Source organism: Oenanthe melanoleuca, chromosome 2 (assembly GCF_029582105.1).
Source record: "Oenanthe melanoleuca isolate GR-GAL-2019-014 chromosome 2, OMel1.0, whole genome shotgun sequence".
In the NCBI taxonomy this organism is placed as follows: Eukaryota; Metazoa; Chordata; class Aves; order Passeriformes; family Muscicapidae; genus Oenanthe; species Oenanthe melanoleuca.
The window spans coordinates 117,184,425-117,203,432 of NC_079335.1; the positions used below are offsets into that span (position 1 = coordinate 117,184,425).

The 19,008-nt window shown below is 43.3% G+C and overlaps 1 protein-coding gene across 2 annotated transcripts; it reads right to left on the minus strand.

Moving 5' to 3' along the window:
* Positions 1 to 2,171: 2,171 nt before the first annotated feature.
* NPY (neuropeptide Y) lies at positions 2,172 to 10,980 on the minus strand. Of its 2 annotated transcripts, XM_056482711.1 has the most exons (5): positions 10,818 to 10,919; positions 10,474 to 10,661; positions 5,387 to 5,467; positions 5,186 to 5,224; positions 2,172 to 2,462 (listed from the first exon to the last, which is right to left on the minus strand). In XM_056482711.1, the coding sequence occupies exons 2-5, from the start codon at positions 10,659 to 10,661 to the stop codon at positions 2,438 to 2,440; spliced, it is 333 nt and encodes a 110-aa protein (XP_056338686.1). In that variant the 5' UTR covers positions 10,818 to 10,919; the 3' UTR covers positions 2,172 to 2,437. The 2 variants fall into 2 exon arrangements, with proteins under 2 accessions (XP_056338686.1, XP_056338688.1); XM_056482713.1 differs by lacking the exon at positions 5,186 to 5,224 and having other exon boundaries at positions 10,818 to 10,980.
* Between the last annotated feature and the right edge of the window lie 8,028 nt (positions 10,981 to 19,008).

Below are 19,008 nucleotides of genomic sequence, written 5' to 3' on the forward strand. Positions count from 1 at the left end.
TATACAGATGAGTGTTCTCAAAGTTCAGAAAAACTCAGGTAATAGAGTGGAACAACTCAGCACAAGTATTTAGCATGCACTAATTCTTCAACTCTCCTTTTCTCCCCTAAGGTACATTTGTAATGAAAGTACAAGCAACATAAGATTAGTTTATAATTTTTATCATCACTGATACTGCAGTTTACATGGTCATTAGTATATAAAGAGAAACATTAAAAATTAGCAGGAATTAAAGATATTGTGTATGATTTACCTCAATGACTTTCAATTTTCATTTTAATAATTACTCAAAGCAGAGTGCTCTGTGTAATCTGCAGCAGCAGGTTCTGGTCTGAAGCTGAAGAACACCTGCTCACTCCAGCAGCTGGTGGCCATCCTGAAGTCCCTCTGAACATTATTGCCTACTGGTTTTACCCTGTGTCTTGGGCTACAGTGAAAAGGTGCAACCAGAGGATGTATGCTGTGACCATCTTCAAGAGCTGTCAAAACAGGTGGGGCAGTGTTCTTTATCTCTTCCATGACTCATCCCTGATAACTCCCTCCTAGGGCTATTTCTGCTCATGGGCCATCCAGTCTCACTGCATGACTGATTTGCATGACCCTACAGGGAGAGGAGCCAAGCATTCCTGCCTGGATATAATCTGAGGCTTGGAACACCACAGGACAGTGAATAAGTTCCCAGAGGACAAGGGCTCAATACCCACACTGGACCTCCAGAGAAAGATCAGATCTTTCTACAGGATTGCTGCTTTGACCAAACCACATCCCTCACTCCCATGGGACTGTAGCCACCATTTAATCAGTTACTATCACAGGGTGTCAGGTCATATTCTGACACTGTCACTTTAGGTCAGTGTTTCTGTACTATTGCCTTTATCTCAATTTTACTATTAATTTATAGTTCTGACCTGGAATTTCCCCACTGGCTTGTTTTCAAACTAGCACACCCCAATAATTTTTGTGACTCTAGATTGCTCTCAATCATCACCATTCCACATTCAGCACTACAGAACCATCACCACCAAGTCTGTAAGTTAACATGCCTCTGCTGAAAGCTAAGTCTGCCAATTCCAGTGACACCCAAGTGTTTTATGAAAAGGAAAATATGTTGTGCTTTGCTGAAGACAGTGTGACCACAAAAGCTGGCCAGTCCTGGTAAAGCTGGTAACACTTTGTAAATGCATTTATAGAAACCTGGGACTTGGTTGCACTGATGCATCTCTCCTGGGGAAACAGCCATGTGGAAGCATTTGAAAAGTAGGAAGGACATCTAAATAGATTAAACCTTCATGCTGATTCTTTTCCAGTTTGGAACTTCTTTATGTGCTTTATTGTGCATTGTTTAGTCACAGAGTCTAAAGAAAAAAGTGGTGTACCAGGAAGCAGAGACCAGCATTTGTGTCATGCACACTCTGGGTCCTGGCCATAGAGCAGGACACACATCTGTGAACCAGAACCACTTAAGAACAAGGGGAAGGTGCTGCCATTCTTATACTACTTTGAGTAAAAACTCCAAGTGTGTCTAAGACCCCCATTAGGTTAGTGAGTAAACCTATACAATCCAAAAATAAGAAAATGTAAACCTGGAGATACTTGTCCCTGTTCTGTGGATCTCCTTATGGTACAAACAGAAACTGTTGATAACTCCAAATGAGAGAGGCTTGGAGGGCAAGTAGCCCAAGGGTTGGGATTTATCACTCTGCTCCTTTACAAGGCCTTAGGCAATATTAGATGTGTCTTTTCTGGCACAAATTGCAGTCTTGTCTTGGTTTATGAATTATTTTAGATGTTATTTTCTGCTATTTTGCATATTGCCAAAACAAAGATGTTACATCTGTTTCATTTAAAATTACTAGTTCAGGCTTACAGCCAAGCATCAAACCAGTTTTGAGGAGTTAGTAGAATTAAGCTGTGACTTATTCCTTTGCATTTCAAAAATGCCATTAATTTTATTGCATTTGCTAATGTAAGCACTAAATAAGTTTTTAGGATGGCCATTCTGAAAAATTGCCTCAGAACACTGTTTTCCTAAGTTATGCAGTCTGTGATAAATTATTTTAAACAGTTTTGAGCAGAGTCTGAGGCCACAAAAAAAAAAGTCTTTATCTTTGCACAATAATTACTCTAATAACTGTGACACCATTGTTGTCCACATTACTTCACACTACAGAGAAGTTATAATTCAGTTTTAATAGTTTAAAACAATGCTTTGTTATACCAATGACATTGTTGCTTGTTTTCATTTAGTATGTTATATTTTGGAATGCACAAATAATTTATTTAAATAAAGGTGTATACAAATATGATGAAGGAGAGAAACTCTACAGAATTTGGTACAATGGCTGCATGCACTGGGGATGATGCTGTGATTTGCTTCAGAGGTGTGGAGTATGAACTGAAAACTAGGAAAAGTTTTGAAGGTGTGCTGAAAATCTCATCACCACATCGAGGGGTCTTCAAACCTGCAACACATATTATGAATAAAAAAAACCACATTAAACACATATTAAATCCTCCCCTGAAAATATTCAATATTAAAACTGCCTAAAATGTTCATTAATGGCAGCTATAAAAATATTTATGCATATTTGCAGTTGAAGACTATATATGTAACTCCAACAAAACCAGATGCATTATGAATTTGGTACCACAAGTCTGTACTTTGGTACCAGAACTTGTCTGTACATCCTGCTACCCTGGTGCCACATTTTACATGGTTGAGACTAGCTACAAAGCTGCCTTACACCATTAAGTGAATTTCATCACTTATTGAAATCAAGTTAGAAAACAAGGATATATTGAAACACAAATTTCTTGAAGATATATTTTTCATTCTAGCTCAGCAGTGAACAACCTCCAAAGAGAACTCACTGAGCCAAACAAAATCACATCATGCTGTAAGCACCCTTCAACAAAACCCAAGTTCAAAGCCACCACCCTAAAAAATCATTGTGGCAATCCACTGCTCAATATTAAGTGTTTGAAATGTATTGAAAGGGATGCTGAAAGCAGGATTGTATCCAGAGATCCTCTGCTTGCAAACAGATGTTTTGTCTATGCAGGAGGAAAGGTAACAAGTAGGAGAACATGGGAAAAGACCAGGAAAAATGCATTTGCCACAATTTCTCCCATCTAAAAGCAACACATCAAGTCTTGATTAAATATCTAATCTGCCTCCACAGTCACTGGAGAGGCAGGGACACCTTAGAGGGCAACTGAGACCCTGCCCATTTTAGGAAGGAAAGCCCATCCTGGAGTTACCCATCCCTCTGATTGACTGCAGAATCAACTAGACAAGTACTTCATACTAGATATCTAACTTTTAAAGAGGCAGCATTAGGAGATATCAGGAGATATACATCCTATCACTGAGTATTAAAAATTCTCATCACTCCACAAGACTGACATAATCAGAAACATGCCATATCACACATTTCTGTCAGAAGAACTTACTTGTACTCAAGGCACCTTTTTTTTTTTTTTTTTTTAATCCTTAACTTCCTTCTTTGTAATTAAGTTTCTAAAATAATCTCTCTAAACTTTTCTTCATATGGTCAGACATACACCCAGACTACAACATCCTTTGGGGTGTATTTTAGTCAGCAAAAGTGAAATGTCAAACCAGGCCTGCCAAACTGAATACAATTATGTTATTTATCATTATCTCAGTGTTTAGTTACAAAGTTCAGCTCCTGAGAACTCACAAGGCATCTCTCTCTGTCACTGATTCACTGAGTGCAAATTACATCTGCTCCTAACTCGCTTTTTTGTGTAACTATTTCTAAAACATTGGCTTATTTTAAAGGTCAGAATAATAGCAGCCAGCCTTTCATTCATTCACTCAGCCTGGCTTCCTCCAGGAGGAAGGCTTAGGCAGCTGTGCTGTGTGTCCAGCTGTCCAACCCTGTGTGCCTCTGCTCATTTCTCCCTGAGCTTTCACACCTTCTGGACAATTTTAACCAAGTCAAGGAGAGGTACATGGATTTTAGAGATATTTAGCTCCTGATGTGCCATGAAACACAAGACTGGAGAGAAGGAAAATTTAATTGTGTCCTCACATGGAAGAAAAAGTTGGAGTGGGCTTCAGAATCCATACAGAGTTTTATCCTAGAAAATATATCCATAGGAAACCAGGCATCATTGCTCCCAGTACTCCCATAACTGTCAGCAATGAGTGAAAAATACCATACTCAGTTTAAAGTGCTGTTACAGGGGGTATGAAATAAAAATCTGCTTCTCATCAATTCTTGATCTTAACTGCAGACTAGTTGGTTATTTTGCTCATGAATTTTTGCTCCCTGGTGTGTTATAAATAGCATTATTGAAACAATAATAATAATCATAAAGTTGTGTGATGAAGGGGTGAAAATTGCAGAGAGTATTAGACTATTAGGGAGATATATTAGAGAGTATGAGTACTAACTACCCTGTGTGTTGCCTCAGATTCAAGACAGTGGAAATTTCTCATTATGTGAGGGCTCTCCCTTGTCATTACCAAACACAAAATAGTCTAATACATTTCACTGCACTCCATGCAGTTTTTCAGCTAAGCATCTGCAGAGAAAATTGCATCCCCACAGGTGTGGTTAGTCATCAAACCATCAATGCTTTCCCCACACCAGAACTGCAGGTCTCATGGGCAACCTCTCTGGATGGCAGCAGGAATTTGGGGTCACCTTTCAGTGTCATGATCATACCCTGAATTCAATGCTACAGGCTATTATGGTTAAATATTCAACTAGTCTAGTTGAGCCTTTGCAGGGCACTTGCTTGTAGACTCCTGAGAAGACAACTGCATAAAACATTTACTTCTGCAGTAGAAGTATTGTCAGCAAACAATCAGTAAAAGTTTAAACTGAGCTCATTCATGCTGGATTGTGAGTAAAACCAGTATTTTCCTTCATGAGTCAAAACTCCCCCTACATCTTACCTTTTCAACATACTTAATTTTCAGCTGTGTAAATTGCAGTCACTACTACAGTATCTTACATTATGGCTAGAGTGTCATTACCTAAATAGATAAATACATCATGTACATCATCATCAGACATCAGTAAAAGTGCCCAGAATGGGGCAAGCACTCTTCAGAGTGCTTCCCTTCCTCTGAATACAATTGGTATATACAATACCAAAGGTATGGCCTGCTCCCAAAATCAGGAAATGAAGAGTTTGGACTATATCATACCTGGTAAGGCACTTCTTGCATTCATAGATGGTGCTATGTCTTTAAAAAAAAAAAAAAAAAAAAAAAAAAAAGTAAAGTTTTTTTATTTTTTTGTTTTAAGAACATGATTAACCAGCTGCTGGTGGCATGTTTTCTCCCTATGAAACATATTTATTGATAACAAATGAGACTGCTAAATCCAAATGAGCTCTTCATACATACCTGGATCTAGGAATGTTTTCTGTGCTTTCCCTCAACAAGAGGTCTGAGATCAGTGTATCTGGGCTTGATCTCTTTCCATATCTGAGGAAAAATTTTTAAAAGTTATATTTTTGTATATGTCACTTTTTACAAATGAAGACTGAGCACAAAACCATTAGTGATTTTTTTTCAGAAAAAAAATTGAGCAGACATAAACACACTTTCCAGCAATAATTTTAATTTGGCTTAGCCATGTGAGCAAATGTTAATTCCTATTTCCATATTTTTCTACATTTTTTCCACAATTATTTTACATTAGAATATTGAGAAACTGAATATTTCTCAATTTGATGGCTGCTCCAGGATATTCTAGGACCTTGCACCTTATTGATGAGAGCATGGAGGAAGAGGGAAGAAGCTGTGCATGATGTGACCTCCAAGCTTGTTGTTCTTGCCTGCAAACCCAGTTCCATCATCCCATGAACTTTCCCATTGGTTTAGATGATACTTATCCTTCATCAGAAATGTTGCAAGATTTTTTAAATAGCCAGTACATTTGGGGCTGCCCAACACATAGCACATTAGTTTGCAAACACTGAGCTATCCCAAGGTAATAATCTTTAATTATTAAAGAATGAAAACTTGCTCTTTCAGAGTTCTTCAACTGGACAGGATATCAGGGGCTACCTTTGTCCTGTATTTATGCAGCAGCTGGCTTTCTATTTGTTTGTTTTTTTTTTTAATCCTGAATACTGTACCTCACCCAACAGTTAAAAGTATTGCAATTTCCATTACTTGGGAAGGAATTTGATCTCTTTTCCTGGGAAAACAGAAGCACCAATGAGCAGCCTGCTTAACAAGCATTCATCACTACAAGGATTCATTAGCCTATGAGCAAACACTCCCTTGGTTGGAAAGAATTAAGATCATGGTTTAACTTGTGTATGCAATTGCATTCTGAATCACAAAGTACATCAGCAGCTTTTGTGAATACTGCTTGAGAAAAATCAAAGGTGTAGTTAAGGACTTACATTTTATCCATTACTATCATGATGTTTCCCTAGTGACTCAAGTCATCCCAGTGGTTTAGATTAGAAAAAAAAAATAAAAAAATCCCAAACCTTCTCAAACTACATTTAAAAAACTAACAGTTCTAAAAAGGAAGTTTTCACTTTTCAACCCTTTTCTTCAATACAATCTTCTTGCATTTTTACATTGCTTTAATCATTTTGTGCTCCAGAAAGTCAAAGCATTGGTTTCAGAAAGTTAAATTTCTTAATCTGAGCTGACTGAAAGCAGGTATTTGAGAAGAACCAGCCAGACACAGTAAAATGTTATTACAACAGTGCAATCAGGTGTGATGCTGAATCAAATACCTTGCACTCCATCACCACAAAGGGATTTCTTTCTTTCTAGTTCCCTGAACCAATTAATATGGATGTGACCTGGACTTCAATTGAGGAGAAAGCTAATTTTCTGTTGTGTTAAAGAAACTGATTTAACTAATCAAAACTTCTTCTAGCACCTCACACTTGGACAAAACTCCCACTAATCTCTCAGGAAGTTTTGCCTGAATAAGAAATAGTTAGCAACCATCCAGATTGCAGAGATTCACTCAAATAATGAGGATCACTGTGTTGGGGAGATATATTTGATATGAGTTCCTTCAGCATCTTGGCTGCTCCATGCCAATTCTGGTGCTGGATGGACCCACCACATCCTCACACAGCAAAGCTGCACACAAGGTGTTTGCTGACTGCAACCAACTGGGCTGCCCAAAGAACACCCATTCTTCCTTTGCCAGTCTCCTGCCTACCCTGTCATTTTACCCCTGGGAAACACTAAATAGGGGTCACAGAGTCAATCTCTTTTTCCTGATGCAAATGCCTTGAGATGTCTTTCTTTGCTCCAGCTGCTTTGTGCCTTGCACCTTGCTGTGAAATACACGCTTATCAAAAATCATGGCTGTTTTAAAAGACTTAGAAATATCATGATTCCAAGCCAGGTGAAAACAACTGGTCAGTTTTTATACTCCATTTGAGACATCAAGGCCTACTTTGGGGCATGCTGATAAGCCACAGCTCCAGCTGAAGTCAAAGAGACTTAAGGAGTAAACATATTTATTCTGAATAAGGACCCAATGTGTCAGGCTCAGCAAAATCTCAAAGCCTCCTATGGAAACTTGGGTGTTAGGACTGAAATCCCATTGGTGTCCAAAGCTGGCAACACCTGTTAAGTCATCTCAGAAGCATCTGTGGGTCAGATTCAGAAAATTGCCAAGAAACCAAAGCAAAGGGAGATCTGCTCCCAAAGCAAAGGGAGATCTGCTCCCTTGCCCATTATAGGGTGTGACATGAAGCAGGAGCAGCAGCACTACTCAAGTCACACACTTTATTGTACTCTCTGCTCTGCCTGTGGTTCAAGCCATTTCCAGCAGGAATGGCCTGACTGCTTTGCTACAGCACAGAACAGCCACAGAGTCACACAGAAGCTGCACATGGCAAGGAGAAAAAGAGTCTGTTAGCAAGAGGGAGCACAGGTAGCAGCAAGTAGCATGAGGAGGAGTGATTCAAGTAAGGATGGACTCTGAAAAAAGCCTCCTGAACAGAGTGGTAGAGAGGTATGAGGCAAGGACCCCAGGACAGTTCAGGTAATGAAGGTGGAACTAATCCAAAGACACAGAGATACCTGTAGAGCAGGAGTTGGCATCTGTGCTGGGCTCTCTTTTAGGTTATAAAGACCTGGCCCCTAAGGAACAAGGGATGTCATCAGAAACAAGGAGTACTAAAGCTGACAGGCACTGGTGTCTACAGCTGAGATGGATCTGAAGAAGAATTTCAAAGGAGAGAGGCAGCAAACAGCCAGACAGACAAGGTCTAAATACAAGAAGAGAAGGATGGTCTGGAAGAAAGACACTCATTGAGCTCAGGTGAAGACCCTGAGGGTCACAGTAGCACAGAGGGGAATGGCACTCAAATGGTTGAGTCAGGCCAGAAGCAGAAGGCAGAAAGATGAGCCAGGAGGAGGGGGTGGTATTCATAACCACAAAAACATCAAACAAGGCAGGGCAGATGAACCTAAAGAAAAAAAATAATCAATCTCCTGATCTCCTCCTTTGCCAACATGTTCTTACTGCTTCATCTCAGCAGCTACAGGCACCAGGTCGGGTGAGATGCTGAGCACAGCTTGCTCACCCACCCATAGAAGGAGCAGGGTGAGCCCCTGGACCTCATCATCCCCCTGTCACAGGGCTCCCAAGCAGTACCATGCACAAAAAGCAGAGATAAGAATCTGTAAGAAGAGAGAAACTTTGAGCACATCTGCTAAAACAGACCAATCATCCTTAGACCGGTCCAAAATGCTTCAAAAATTATTGATTTGTTCTGCAAGTGACTGTGTCACTGCCAAAACAGGAGCTCAGTTAAGCTTTCCAAATGGATGGAAGTGGCAATTGCTTTTTTCTGGACTGTTAATTCACCACAGTGGAAAAACAGTGCATCTTTTTGGTTTTTTAGTTAACCTGTGAAGTCAGCTATTAAATGTGTATCACAAAGTTGTCACTGTAGTGCTTTTTTCTGCCAACTTTCTTGTACTTCCAGGTCAACTCTGTTCCTTGAAATACAAGCGCAGGTAGGAAATATGAGGAAAATCTAAAGAACAAAATTTAAATTTTATCCATCAGAAATCGTGACTATTTCAGTTCATTTCAGACCCCAAACCCACACAAAAGAATGAAACTGATTTCCATCTCTGAGTTGTGTACTTACAACTCATAAAATCGGGATAAAAGCTACACAGTCAATGTTAAAGCAAGCACACCAGCACACACCAGAAGTGGAGGTTGAACAGAGAAAGGGGAATTGTTGGGGATTTTTTTTGTTTTTAAATATGACCTGGCTTTGGACAGGAGCTACCTTTGAAACGGGAGATGAAAGAAAGAAAAGAATGGATGAGACACCAGCCTGGAGATCCCACTGCATGCAAGACAAAAAGGCAGCTGAGGCAGAATTTGAGGATTGGATTATTTTAGCAGTAATCTAGACAAAAGGTTATTTGTCTGCCACACAGAAGCACGCCTCACACGTGAGCCAGTTGTGAATATTGCTTTAAAAGTTCAGAACTTTCAGAAGAATTTTCAGAAGAATTGTATTTCTATCAGCCCCTCCATCCATCTTCCACTCTTAGGGCAGTGGCAGAAAATGTCAGGGGCTTGCTGGGAAAGCTCTCAGTTGCATGATAGCCACTCTTGTAATTTAATTCTTCAGACTTCCAGAGGGACAAATGAATGCCTAATTTTAGACCTCTTGTCTGGTCTTGATATTAAACAAATAGATAAATATGTCAAAGCTCCTCTGGGTCACACACTGTTGTGTGACCTCAGGGCAAACACATCAATCACACAGCCTAACTGGACAGACGATTTTTTATCAAAGAAGATGATTCTTTATAATAATTTGCCTTTTTTTTTTTTTTGCCTTTACCCATACTTTAACAAGCACAGTCAACCCAGAAAGCCAGTTTAGAGCCAGCTAGGCTTGGGTTCAACACTTTTCTCTTTCAGGTTGGGCTTGAGTTCTCAAACTTGAGGGAGGTTTTTGTTAGGACTGGTGGGATATTTGGCACTCACAGGTACACGAAGTAGGCTACAAACCACAAAGCATCTAGACCATTAGATCTCCACAATGGGCACTTTTTCTCACCAAAATCTTCACTGGGTTCAGTGACAGCAACAGAAGTGGGAAACTGCTCCTAGTGCCCTGTCTAGCTCCCTCCAGCTCCCAGGTCAGTTTTCTTTCCCTTTTGGGAGCCCTGCTCCTGCTCCTGCCTGTGCCACAGCTGGAAGAGGCTGAGAGAGCAGAGGCACAGTGACACCCCTGCCCCTTCTACCGACTTGCGTGGTGCAAATTCAGCTCCGGACCCGTCGGCAACTCAGGGTTTCACGGGCATTCCTCTCTAAAAGGAACCTGCATCACGTCTTTCTCCGTGACCTTCGGGGAAAGCAACGAGTGGAGTGCGAAGGGGCATCCCACCTTCCTCCCCGAGCCTAGCCAAGGAAGAAGACAGCCCGAGGAGCGGGCAGGGAGATGTGTGCCGTCCCGCCAGCCTACCTCTGCCTGGTGATGAGGTTGATGTAGTGCCTCAGCGCCGAGTAGTATCTGGCCATGTCCTCTGCGGGGGCGTCCTCGCCGGGGCTGTCCGGTTTGGAGGGGTACGCCTCTGCCAGCGTCCCCAGGCAGACCAGCAGCGACAGCGCGAAAGTCAGCACCGACACCCACAGCCTCACGGTGCCCTGCATCTGCACGGCGGGGCGGGATGGACGAGAGCAGCCGTCAGCGCTTACCTGCCCCGACGGCGGCAGCAGCGCAGCCCCGCGTCCCCGTCCCCATCCCTATCCCCGTCCCTATCCCCGTCCCTGTCCCACCCGTCCCCATCCCGCCCGTCGGGCACTCACGGCGGCGGCAGCGGAGCGGCTCCGGGCTGGCGAGGCGCGTCTGCCCGAGCGTCGGGGCTGCGAGTGCGGGGCTCCGCGCTCGCCCGGCCGCTTTAAGGCTTCCCCGGCAGGCAGGAGGGGCCTCGGGCGAGCACGCCTCGCCGGCTCCGGTCCCCCCCGCCCCGCTCCGCCTGCCCCTGCCCCGGGAGGGGCACGACGGCCGCGGCCGGGCGGGACCGGGCGGCACCGAGGGGGCGGGCGCTGCCAAACCCCGCCGCAGCCCCGCACCGCCCCCGGGATGTGCCCCGGGATGTGCTCCGGGATGTGTCCCCGGGATGTGCCCTCGGGATGTGACACCGGGATGTGACACCGGGATGTGGCACCGGGATGTGCCCCTGGGATGTGCCCCGGGATGTGCCCCGGGATGTGACACCGGGATGTGACACCGGGATGTGCCCCCGGGATGTGACCCCGGGATATGCTCCTGGATGTGCCCCGGGATGTGACCCCGGGATGTGCCCTCGGGATGTGACACCGGGATGTGCTCCCGGGATGTGCCCTCGGGATGTGACACCGGGATGTGCACCGGGATGTGGCACCGGGATGTGCTCCCGGGATGTGCCCCGGGATGTGCCCCGGGATGTGACACCGGGATGTGTCCCCGGGATGTGCCCCCGAGATGTGCCCCGGGATGTGTCCCCGGGATGTGCTCCGGGATGTGATACCGGGATGTGGCACCGGGATGTGAACTCGGGATGTGCCCCTGGGATGTGCCCCGGGATGTGCCCCGGGATGTGACACCGGGATGTGCTCCTGGATGTGCCCCGGGATGTGCCCTCGGGATGTGTATCCCTCCCCGGGTGTGCGGACCGGCCGTGGCAGCGGGATGTCCGTACCTGCTGTGCAGTGCCCGGGTTCCCCGGGAAAAGGGAGCTCTGGGCAGCGGCTTGGCCCCGCACCTATGGCACTGGAGGGGACCAGAGCTTGAGCTTTGGAGCAGTGGTGCTGCCAGACACGAACCCAAGAAATCAGGACGGTTTGGGACAACCAAAAGTACCGAATCAGTGCCACAGACTCAGACATCATAGCCCATAAACAGGTAAATTAGGGACTAACGCAACTGTTTGTGCTGGAAGAGACCTTAAAGACCAGATAGCTCCAAGCCCTTGGGCTATGGACAGCGACACCTTCCGCTAAACCAAATTGCTCAGAGACCCAACCCAGTGGTTTTGAGCACTTCTAAGGCATCTCAACAAATCTTGAGGCTTAACTTCCTAGGGGACCGGCAGCAGAGCTGCAAATCTACCTCCCTCCGTGCCTACTCTGCCCCCTGTCCTGGGCTACCTTCTACTCTACTCTGTTCTAAAGTGGCTTTATTCTGTTTCATTTCTGTGCCTGAGCCACATGGCACAGAAAACAAGTCACCAATTAACAAACCTAAACTATAGCATTTGTTAGTACATTAACCAAAAAATTCAAACTAAACCAAAACACCTTGGGATCACAGCAGCCTTTCCAGTAGCTGTCCTGACCCAGGGGAGCCACTGCTGAATCTGGGACATGGAACTGGTCCTAGACTACTGATTTTGCTAAAGTGTCAGCCTTACATGTCTCCTGAAACTTGTCCAGATCTGAGTCAGTGGGGAGAGATGGGCACCCTGGCAGTGATCTGAGCCCTCCTACAAAAGAGGTCTGAGATAAGCAGAGAGGGGATCTGGTAACACACCCTTCTCCATTGCTGACAGAAACAGCCTGGGTGACTGGGCTAGGCTAAACACCTGACTGCCAGAGTGCCTGAAGTCAGGTGAGATGAATCCACTTCAAACAAAGCTTCAGAATTTGTCAAAGCATTTAGTAGACTTGGAAAGTATCCTTACATATTCGTAAAATAAGGTTAATTCTTTAGTAACAGATAATTTGATTAGTGTCTTGATGACCAATGACTAATTCCAGTTGGAATGACAAATCATAACTCTCATCATATCTTACTTTTACTTTAATTTGAAGGCAAAATAGCAAACACTCAAGCAAGAACATTTGATATACTGACAAAAAGCTTCAGGACATATTCTAAAACTATATTCTTTATATACTATTATTAATTTCTGTAGTTATTATCAAATGCAGTTATTGGTTTAATAATAATCCAGCAGATTCTGAAAAATGGTATTCAGTTTGCAAAAGCAAAGCCAGGAATTGTTTCCATCACTCCAGAAACAGAATCTCAACATTATCTAAGGAAAAAAAAAATAAACTAGCAAATAAATGGCTCTATTGCTGTGCAACTAAGCTCATGAGACTATGTCCATTTCAATCCATGGAAGCAAAGAAAATTCCAGAAAGCTTAATGTCAAGAGGTATTTCAAAATCTTCATGACTCCACAGTGCACTGGCCACAGACCTAACAGCAAGACTACAGGCTGCCTTACATCACACTGAGTGAAGAATTTTAATGTGTGTGAATAATCTTCCATGCCACAGCCAGCAGCTCTAGCTCCTAATTTCTGCAGATCTGTGCACAGGGTAGCAATCACATCTTACAAAGTGGCCTCTCTGCATCCCCACACTCTCTGTCCTCCCACCAGCACCCTCCTGCTCATCCAGTGTTCACACTGTCCTTACGTCAGCTCGACAGATGCAGCTGATGTGACAGCCAGATGCCTGTGATACTGCAAATGCTCTGAAGAGCAGCTGTGCTCTGGCTCCATCACTTTGCTGTGCTGAATCCAATAAGATGCCTAAACCAAAGCTTGTATTTTATCAGCTTTTATGGGGTGTGGGGGACAAGTGGTGACAGCACTGGCGACTGAAGCATCTGGGAAGGTGTGCCACAATCACAGCTCTGACTGGCTTCTGCATGATCCTGCACAACCATCTCCCACCAGTTCACAGAACTGGAGGTGACTCTTCCCTGGCACAACCATCTCCCACCAGTTCACAGAACTGGAGGTGACTCTTCCCTGGCACAACCATCTCCCACCAGTTCACAGAACTGGAGGTGACTCTCACCATTAAACTCTTTCACCACTTATAACTGAGGTTGTTTCTCTCACACTAGCACCACTCTTTCCACACTATCAGTCTTCAGGGCAGCCCAAACAGGAAAAAGCCAACAGACTAGCAGCAGAGCAAGATAAATATGAAGTCTGGCATCTACACACTTACTTGGGCAATAAGGAGGCAGCAGCATCCCCCCATCACCACATTCCTTGGTATGTGTGCCTGTATTCCCTGGTGCAGCCTTATGTCACACTGCCAGTCTTGGCACAGGCCACCACCCAGGCAGCTGGCTGTTGACATCTCCAGAAACCCTGGACAAATCCCTTCTCTTTTCCTCCCAGGAAATGATTAAGGAATCACACTTGCTAAGTCCTACAAATTGCTGGGTCTGGAGCAGCAGCTACCTACAAAAAATAAGGTGCAGGTCACACTAACAGTGAGTTTGCTTCACAGCATGAGTGAGGAAAGTTCTCTCTCTAAAGCAAGAGAAGGAATCAGTTTTGCCTCCCAAACAGATAGCAGCTCCTGCAGCTGCAGGCTGCTCAGCAGGATCTGCAGAGAAATTTTCTTCCCCTGGAGCACTGTGACCCCATTGACTTTTTTTTGACATTGTTGTGTTTTCCTTTTGGATGAAGCAGCACCTCCCAGCTTGTGCTGGATTCAGATCCTGAGCAGCCTAAAGGTTTATGAGATATCAAACTTTGCTTGTCCCACTCCACCTCCAGGAGAACACTTCTTTCCATACAGTTTCAGCATTTAATATGGGAAGTCCAAACCACTGAAGCCACAATTTTGAATACTCTGCTTACAGTGCCTATTTCTGTAACAGTACTGAGGCACTGCTCAGCTTCAGATATGTGCCTATGCCCCATTTAATCATTTAGGAAAAACACACACCTTATATCTTTCTTGAATTTGAAAACTAAGTTTGGAGCCTTCCTGCAACATCCTGTTTCAAAAATTTCCTCTCTTCTGTTTTGAAATGCTGCAAATCCAGACAGGGTCATCCAGTTTCTACCCAGTACATATATTAACCTTAAATAATTGATAAAACATACTTTGCATAACATAATCATCAGTATAATCTCAATGCAAAAAACACTGGCATTTTTATATTAATGAGATAAACCCTAAACCTAAAGTTACAGATATATATAGGCTCTGGTGTACCAGGGAGAACAAGTGTCTGGCTGTCAGTGATATTAGTGGGTGTTTTACAACTGGTTTCCCAGTTCAAGGTCTCTTGCACCTTTGGTTTTGCCTGCTGATGATTCCTCTGCCTGGATGCTTGCCCAGTGTTGCTGTCCTTGCACAAAGCAGGCATTTGTGCTCTGGCCAGTGGCAGAGCTGCACTTTCCATAAGCAGCTTTAAGATGGGCCATAAAGGTGAGCAAGGAAGTGACAAGGGTATTTGGAAAGAAATGAGTAAGACTCAGAAAAGCTGGTGGAGGAAGACAGCAAGAACCAAATGGAATTAAAGAATGCAGCCTGGGAGGGAGAGCAGAAAGACTCAGGCATAGCTCAGCTGTAGCAGCACTTGGATATCCACATTTTCTCTTCCCAGATATTATGGGCTTGCAGATGTGCAGCTCCTAGTTAACACCCTAGCTACTGAATCAAGAGTTTTTTAAATACATACAGAGGGAAATGGGTGCTTCAATGCTCTGAGCAGGTATCAATGCCAGGTACAGAACTGATGGGGAAAAAAATGGAAAGGAACATGACAGTTAAATTTTGCCTACATTTCAATGTCATGACACTTAAAGATTCAATAGACAGCAATTTCTTGTGCAAATTTCAGACTATACTAATAATGGAAAGACTTCCAAGATAGCAACATATTAAAAGATAATATTGTTCTGCAAGTGGCATAAATGTGAAAGGAAATTCAGGTCAATTATTAATGGTAATACATTCAATTGCACTAAACAGGGGCATGATATTTGCCTCAATTAAAACAAAATTTAGTATTCTTAACTTTGGACAGAGCATTATTTATCACATGCTTTCTGTAGCAGACATGGAACTAAAGCTGTTCTCCATTATTACAAATATGCATAATGTCATTTTCTCACTGTAATGAAGTAAAGCTGTGTGCATCAGTGATCCTAAAAAAACATTCCATAATATCTCATTAATAGTCCCTGTTTAATATGTGGGAACAAGATCAATCTCCTAGTAGGGAGAAAGTGTTAAAAACTGAAGCCCCAGGAAGAAAATATTTATGTGGTACTAGAGACATGGTAATGTCAGATTTTATCAGCTGATGTTGCCTGTGCTCTTGCAGTTAAAATGTCTCTCTAAAGGTTTCCATAGCTGAGCAGACCTTCCAGAAATGCTGAAACTTTAGGACTGGAAGTTCAGTCAGATAAGCAGTGCATAATTATTCAGTAGTCACATGAATTTATCTGAACCTGTTTGGACAGGAAAAGGGGCTGTTAATCTCACAAAATTAGGCTCTCACAAACCTTACAGTATTGCTGATTTCAATCTTCTTAGCAATACTTTCAGAAAAGCTTTTCATGTTGCTTTTCATACAACACACCGGTAACCACATTTTCAAATTCTTTGTGCCCCTTCCAGGAGTTTTATTCACCTCTGCCTGTACCTACCAGTCAGAGTTGAAAAGAACACCCTCTAATACTAAAGCAAACCCCCTTCCTGCCCTTCCAGCAGTAGTACCTCTTTCAAGAGACATCCTTGCAAGTCCAGCAAGCATTAAGCTGATTTGTAATACTCCACCAAAAAGTAGGGCCTGGCAGAGTAGAAAAACATGATAATATAAGAGAAATAAATAAATAAATTGGATCAAACCAACAGTACATCTATCCATCCCTCAATGAAATATAAAAGCTGATTTTTAGAACTGTCAGAACAGGAAAGCATTTCATGTTATTTCCCCAGTAAACTTTTCCCAACTTCTTTAAAAGTGGTTAGGAGCATCCTAACCAGCAGTTGAGGTTTTGTATCTTAGAGCAAACTATGAGGATCAGCAGTGTCCTGCAGCAGTCCCACAGCAGGAATGCTGTGGATTACAGGGCATGAGTGAAATCATCACCTGGCACCATCTACCACTCTGGGGTGACTACCTGTGCCCCTCTGTCACCTTCTGCAGCACCAGGAGAGCCCAGCACTGATCCCAGGGAGATGGGGGACAGGACAAGGGCTTAATGATTTTGCAGTGCAAGAGGGAAGGTTTATATTAGATATTGTGAAGAAATTCTTCACTCTGAGGTGGTGAGGCACTGGCATAGATTATCTAGAGAAGTTGCAGATCTCCCATCTCTGGAAGTGTTCAAGGCCCACTCAGATTGAGCCCTGAGCAACCTGGACTAGTGCAAGGTGCCCCTGCCCATGGCAGAGGGGTGGAACCAGATGATTTTTAAGGCCCCTTCCAACACAAACCACCCTGTGGCTGTGATTCACACACTGAGGCAGGGAGTGATGTGACACTACAGGCACCAAGCTGCCACACTGTCTGCACGACACCTCCTGCCTCCAGCAGGGAAGGGAAAAGCAGCTCTAGGCTTGAACTTCTTCTGGTGATGCACAAGTGGCTCCTGTACAACTACGTGACTGTGAGCTGCAGACCCAAGACGTAAAACAAATAAATTCTTTGCTATTTAAAGCAATGTTTTTCATAGCTACACAGCAAAAACCCTGCAAGCGTTTGACTCACAATCACAGCAAAATATGACTGGAAATCAGAAAAATAAAGCCTGGTGGAATCTCATAATGGAAGTTGTTGTTTTTCTTTTCCAGAAAACATAGCCAAAGAGACTTATGAAATGCTGCAACAGGGTCAGAGGGGCATGTGCAATTGTCCTGAGGACTTATGGTGCAGTGTACAGTTTTGACAGTAACACAATGATACTCAAATAAGCAACAAAACCAAACCAAACCCAATATTTGCAACTGTAATGACATTTGTTTTCCTATACCTTCTTTCCTTTTCCATTCCCTCAGGACTACAAACAAACCCTGACAGATTAGTAGGATGGAGATTTGAATGCTACCTCTGGCAACACATCTACTGCCGAGACCAAAGCCAGCATGGAACAGTTTACAAGAAAGTAGTCATTTAAAGCAAATGAATTAAGCATCTAAAGCAAAATAAATAAATTCTCCACACTGAAAAAAAAGTGATTTTTCATGTGTACAAGATGAGGAACTTGACAAAGTTGTCATGACTTAAAGACAGCCAGAATTACTAGAACTAATCATTCTTTGCTTCAATATATGTCTTGACTTCAATCCTGTTAAAGATGGAAATAGGAGGAAAAGAGAGAGAAATCCAGACAGGCTGTACTGTAAGATTGTGCTGAGTGACTCTGCCTGAAACTGAAGCAACAAAGACTTGCCTGAAACATAAGAGATATCAGAGGTTGATGAGATTGTGCCAAGGACTGAAGAATCCAATCACACACACACAGAGAACTGTCACACTTCTTACCTGCAGGGAGTAAATCAGAGAGGCAGATATAAGAAAGACATCTTTCAGAAGTAAAAGCTTCTGAAAAAGCCTGCTCTGTGTGTTCATTTGCAGAATATTACCACATGCTGATATGTGTACAGAAGTGAATTCATCTACATCCAAGGCACTGGAGCTGAAAAACATCCATCTGCTAAAAATGTGGATATTATACTCAAAACCCCCCATCTTCTCTCCTAGCAAATTCACAGCCCATGCACAGTCAGAATTACTTTTGCTTCCTGTCCTGCAACATTGACACAGCTGAGAGTTAACTTTCTCCTGTATGGTCTCATGATTTTGTGTGTGTTGTGTGTGACAAGATTTATTGCTTGCCATGGTGTGCAGCACAGGAAACTCTAAGTGCCAAAGTTGCAGCATTTTTTGAAAGCAGATCTAAGCCTACAGAATGGGTAATAAATTGTTTAATTTCAGGGTAATACAGGATGGGATTTCCCTCTGCTAGCTTTGGTTACCCAGAGGCAAAGTAGGCTCTTGGTTTCAGGACTGGTTCAGACACTCCTTACCATCAAATCAAAAAGATAGGAGTCTGCAGAGCAATTCACCCAAGATAGAGGTCTATTATAATTGGGAATCCCCCAGGAGATTCTACTCTCTATATGCCATCTTTCAGCTTTCAGCCTTCACTCTGCAAAATGCATCTGGCAAAGCACAGGCTTGGTGCCTGCCCTTTGAGTCCTGGAAGGTTTGGATGTGAGATTGCACTGTTGTTGTTTATCC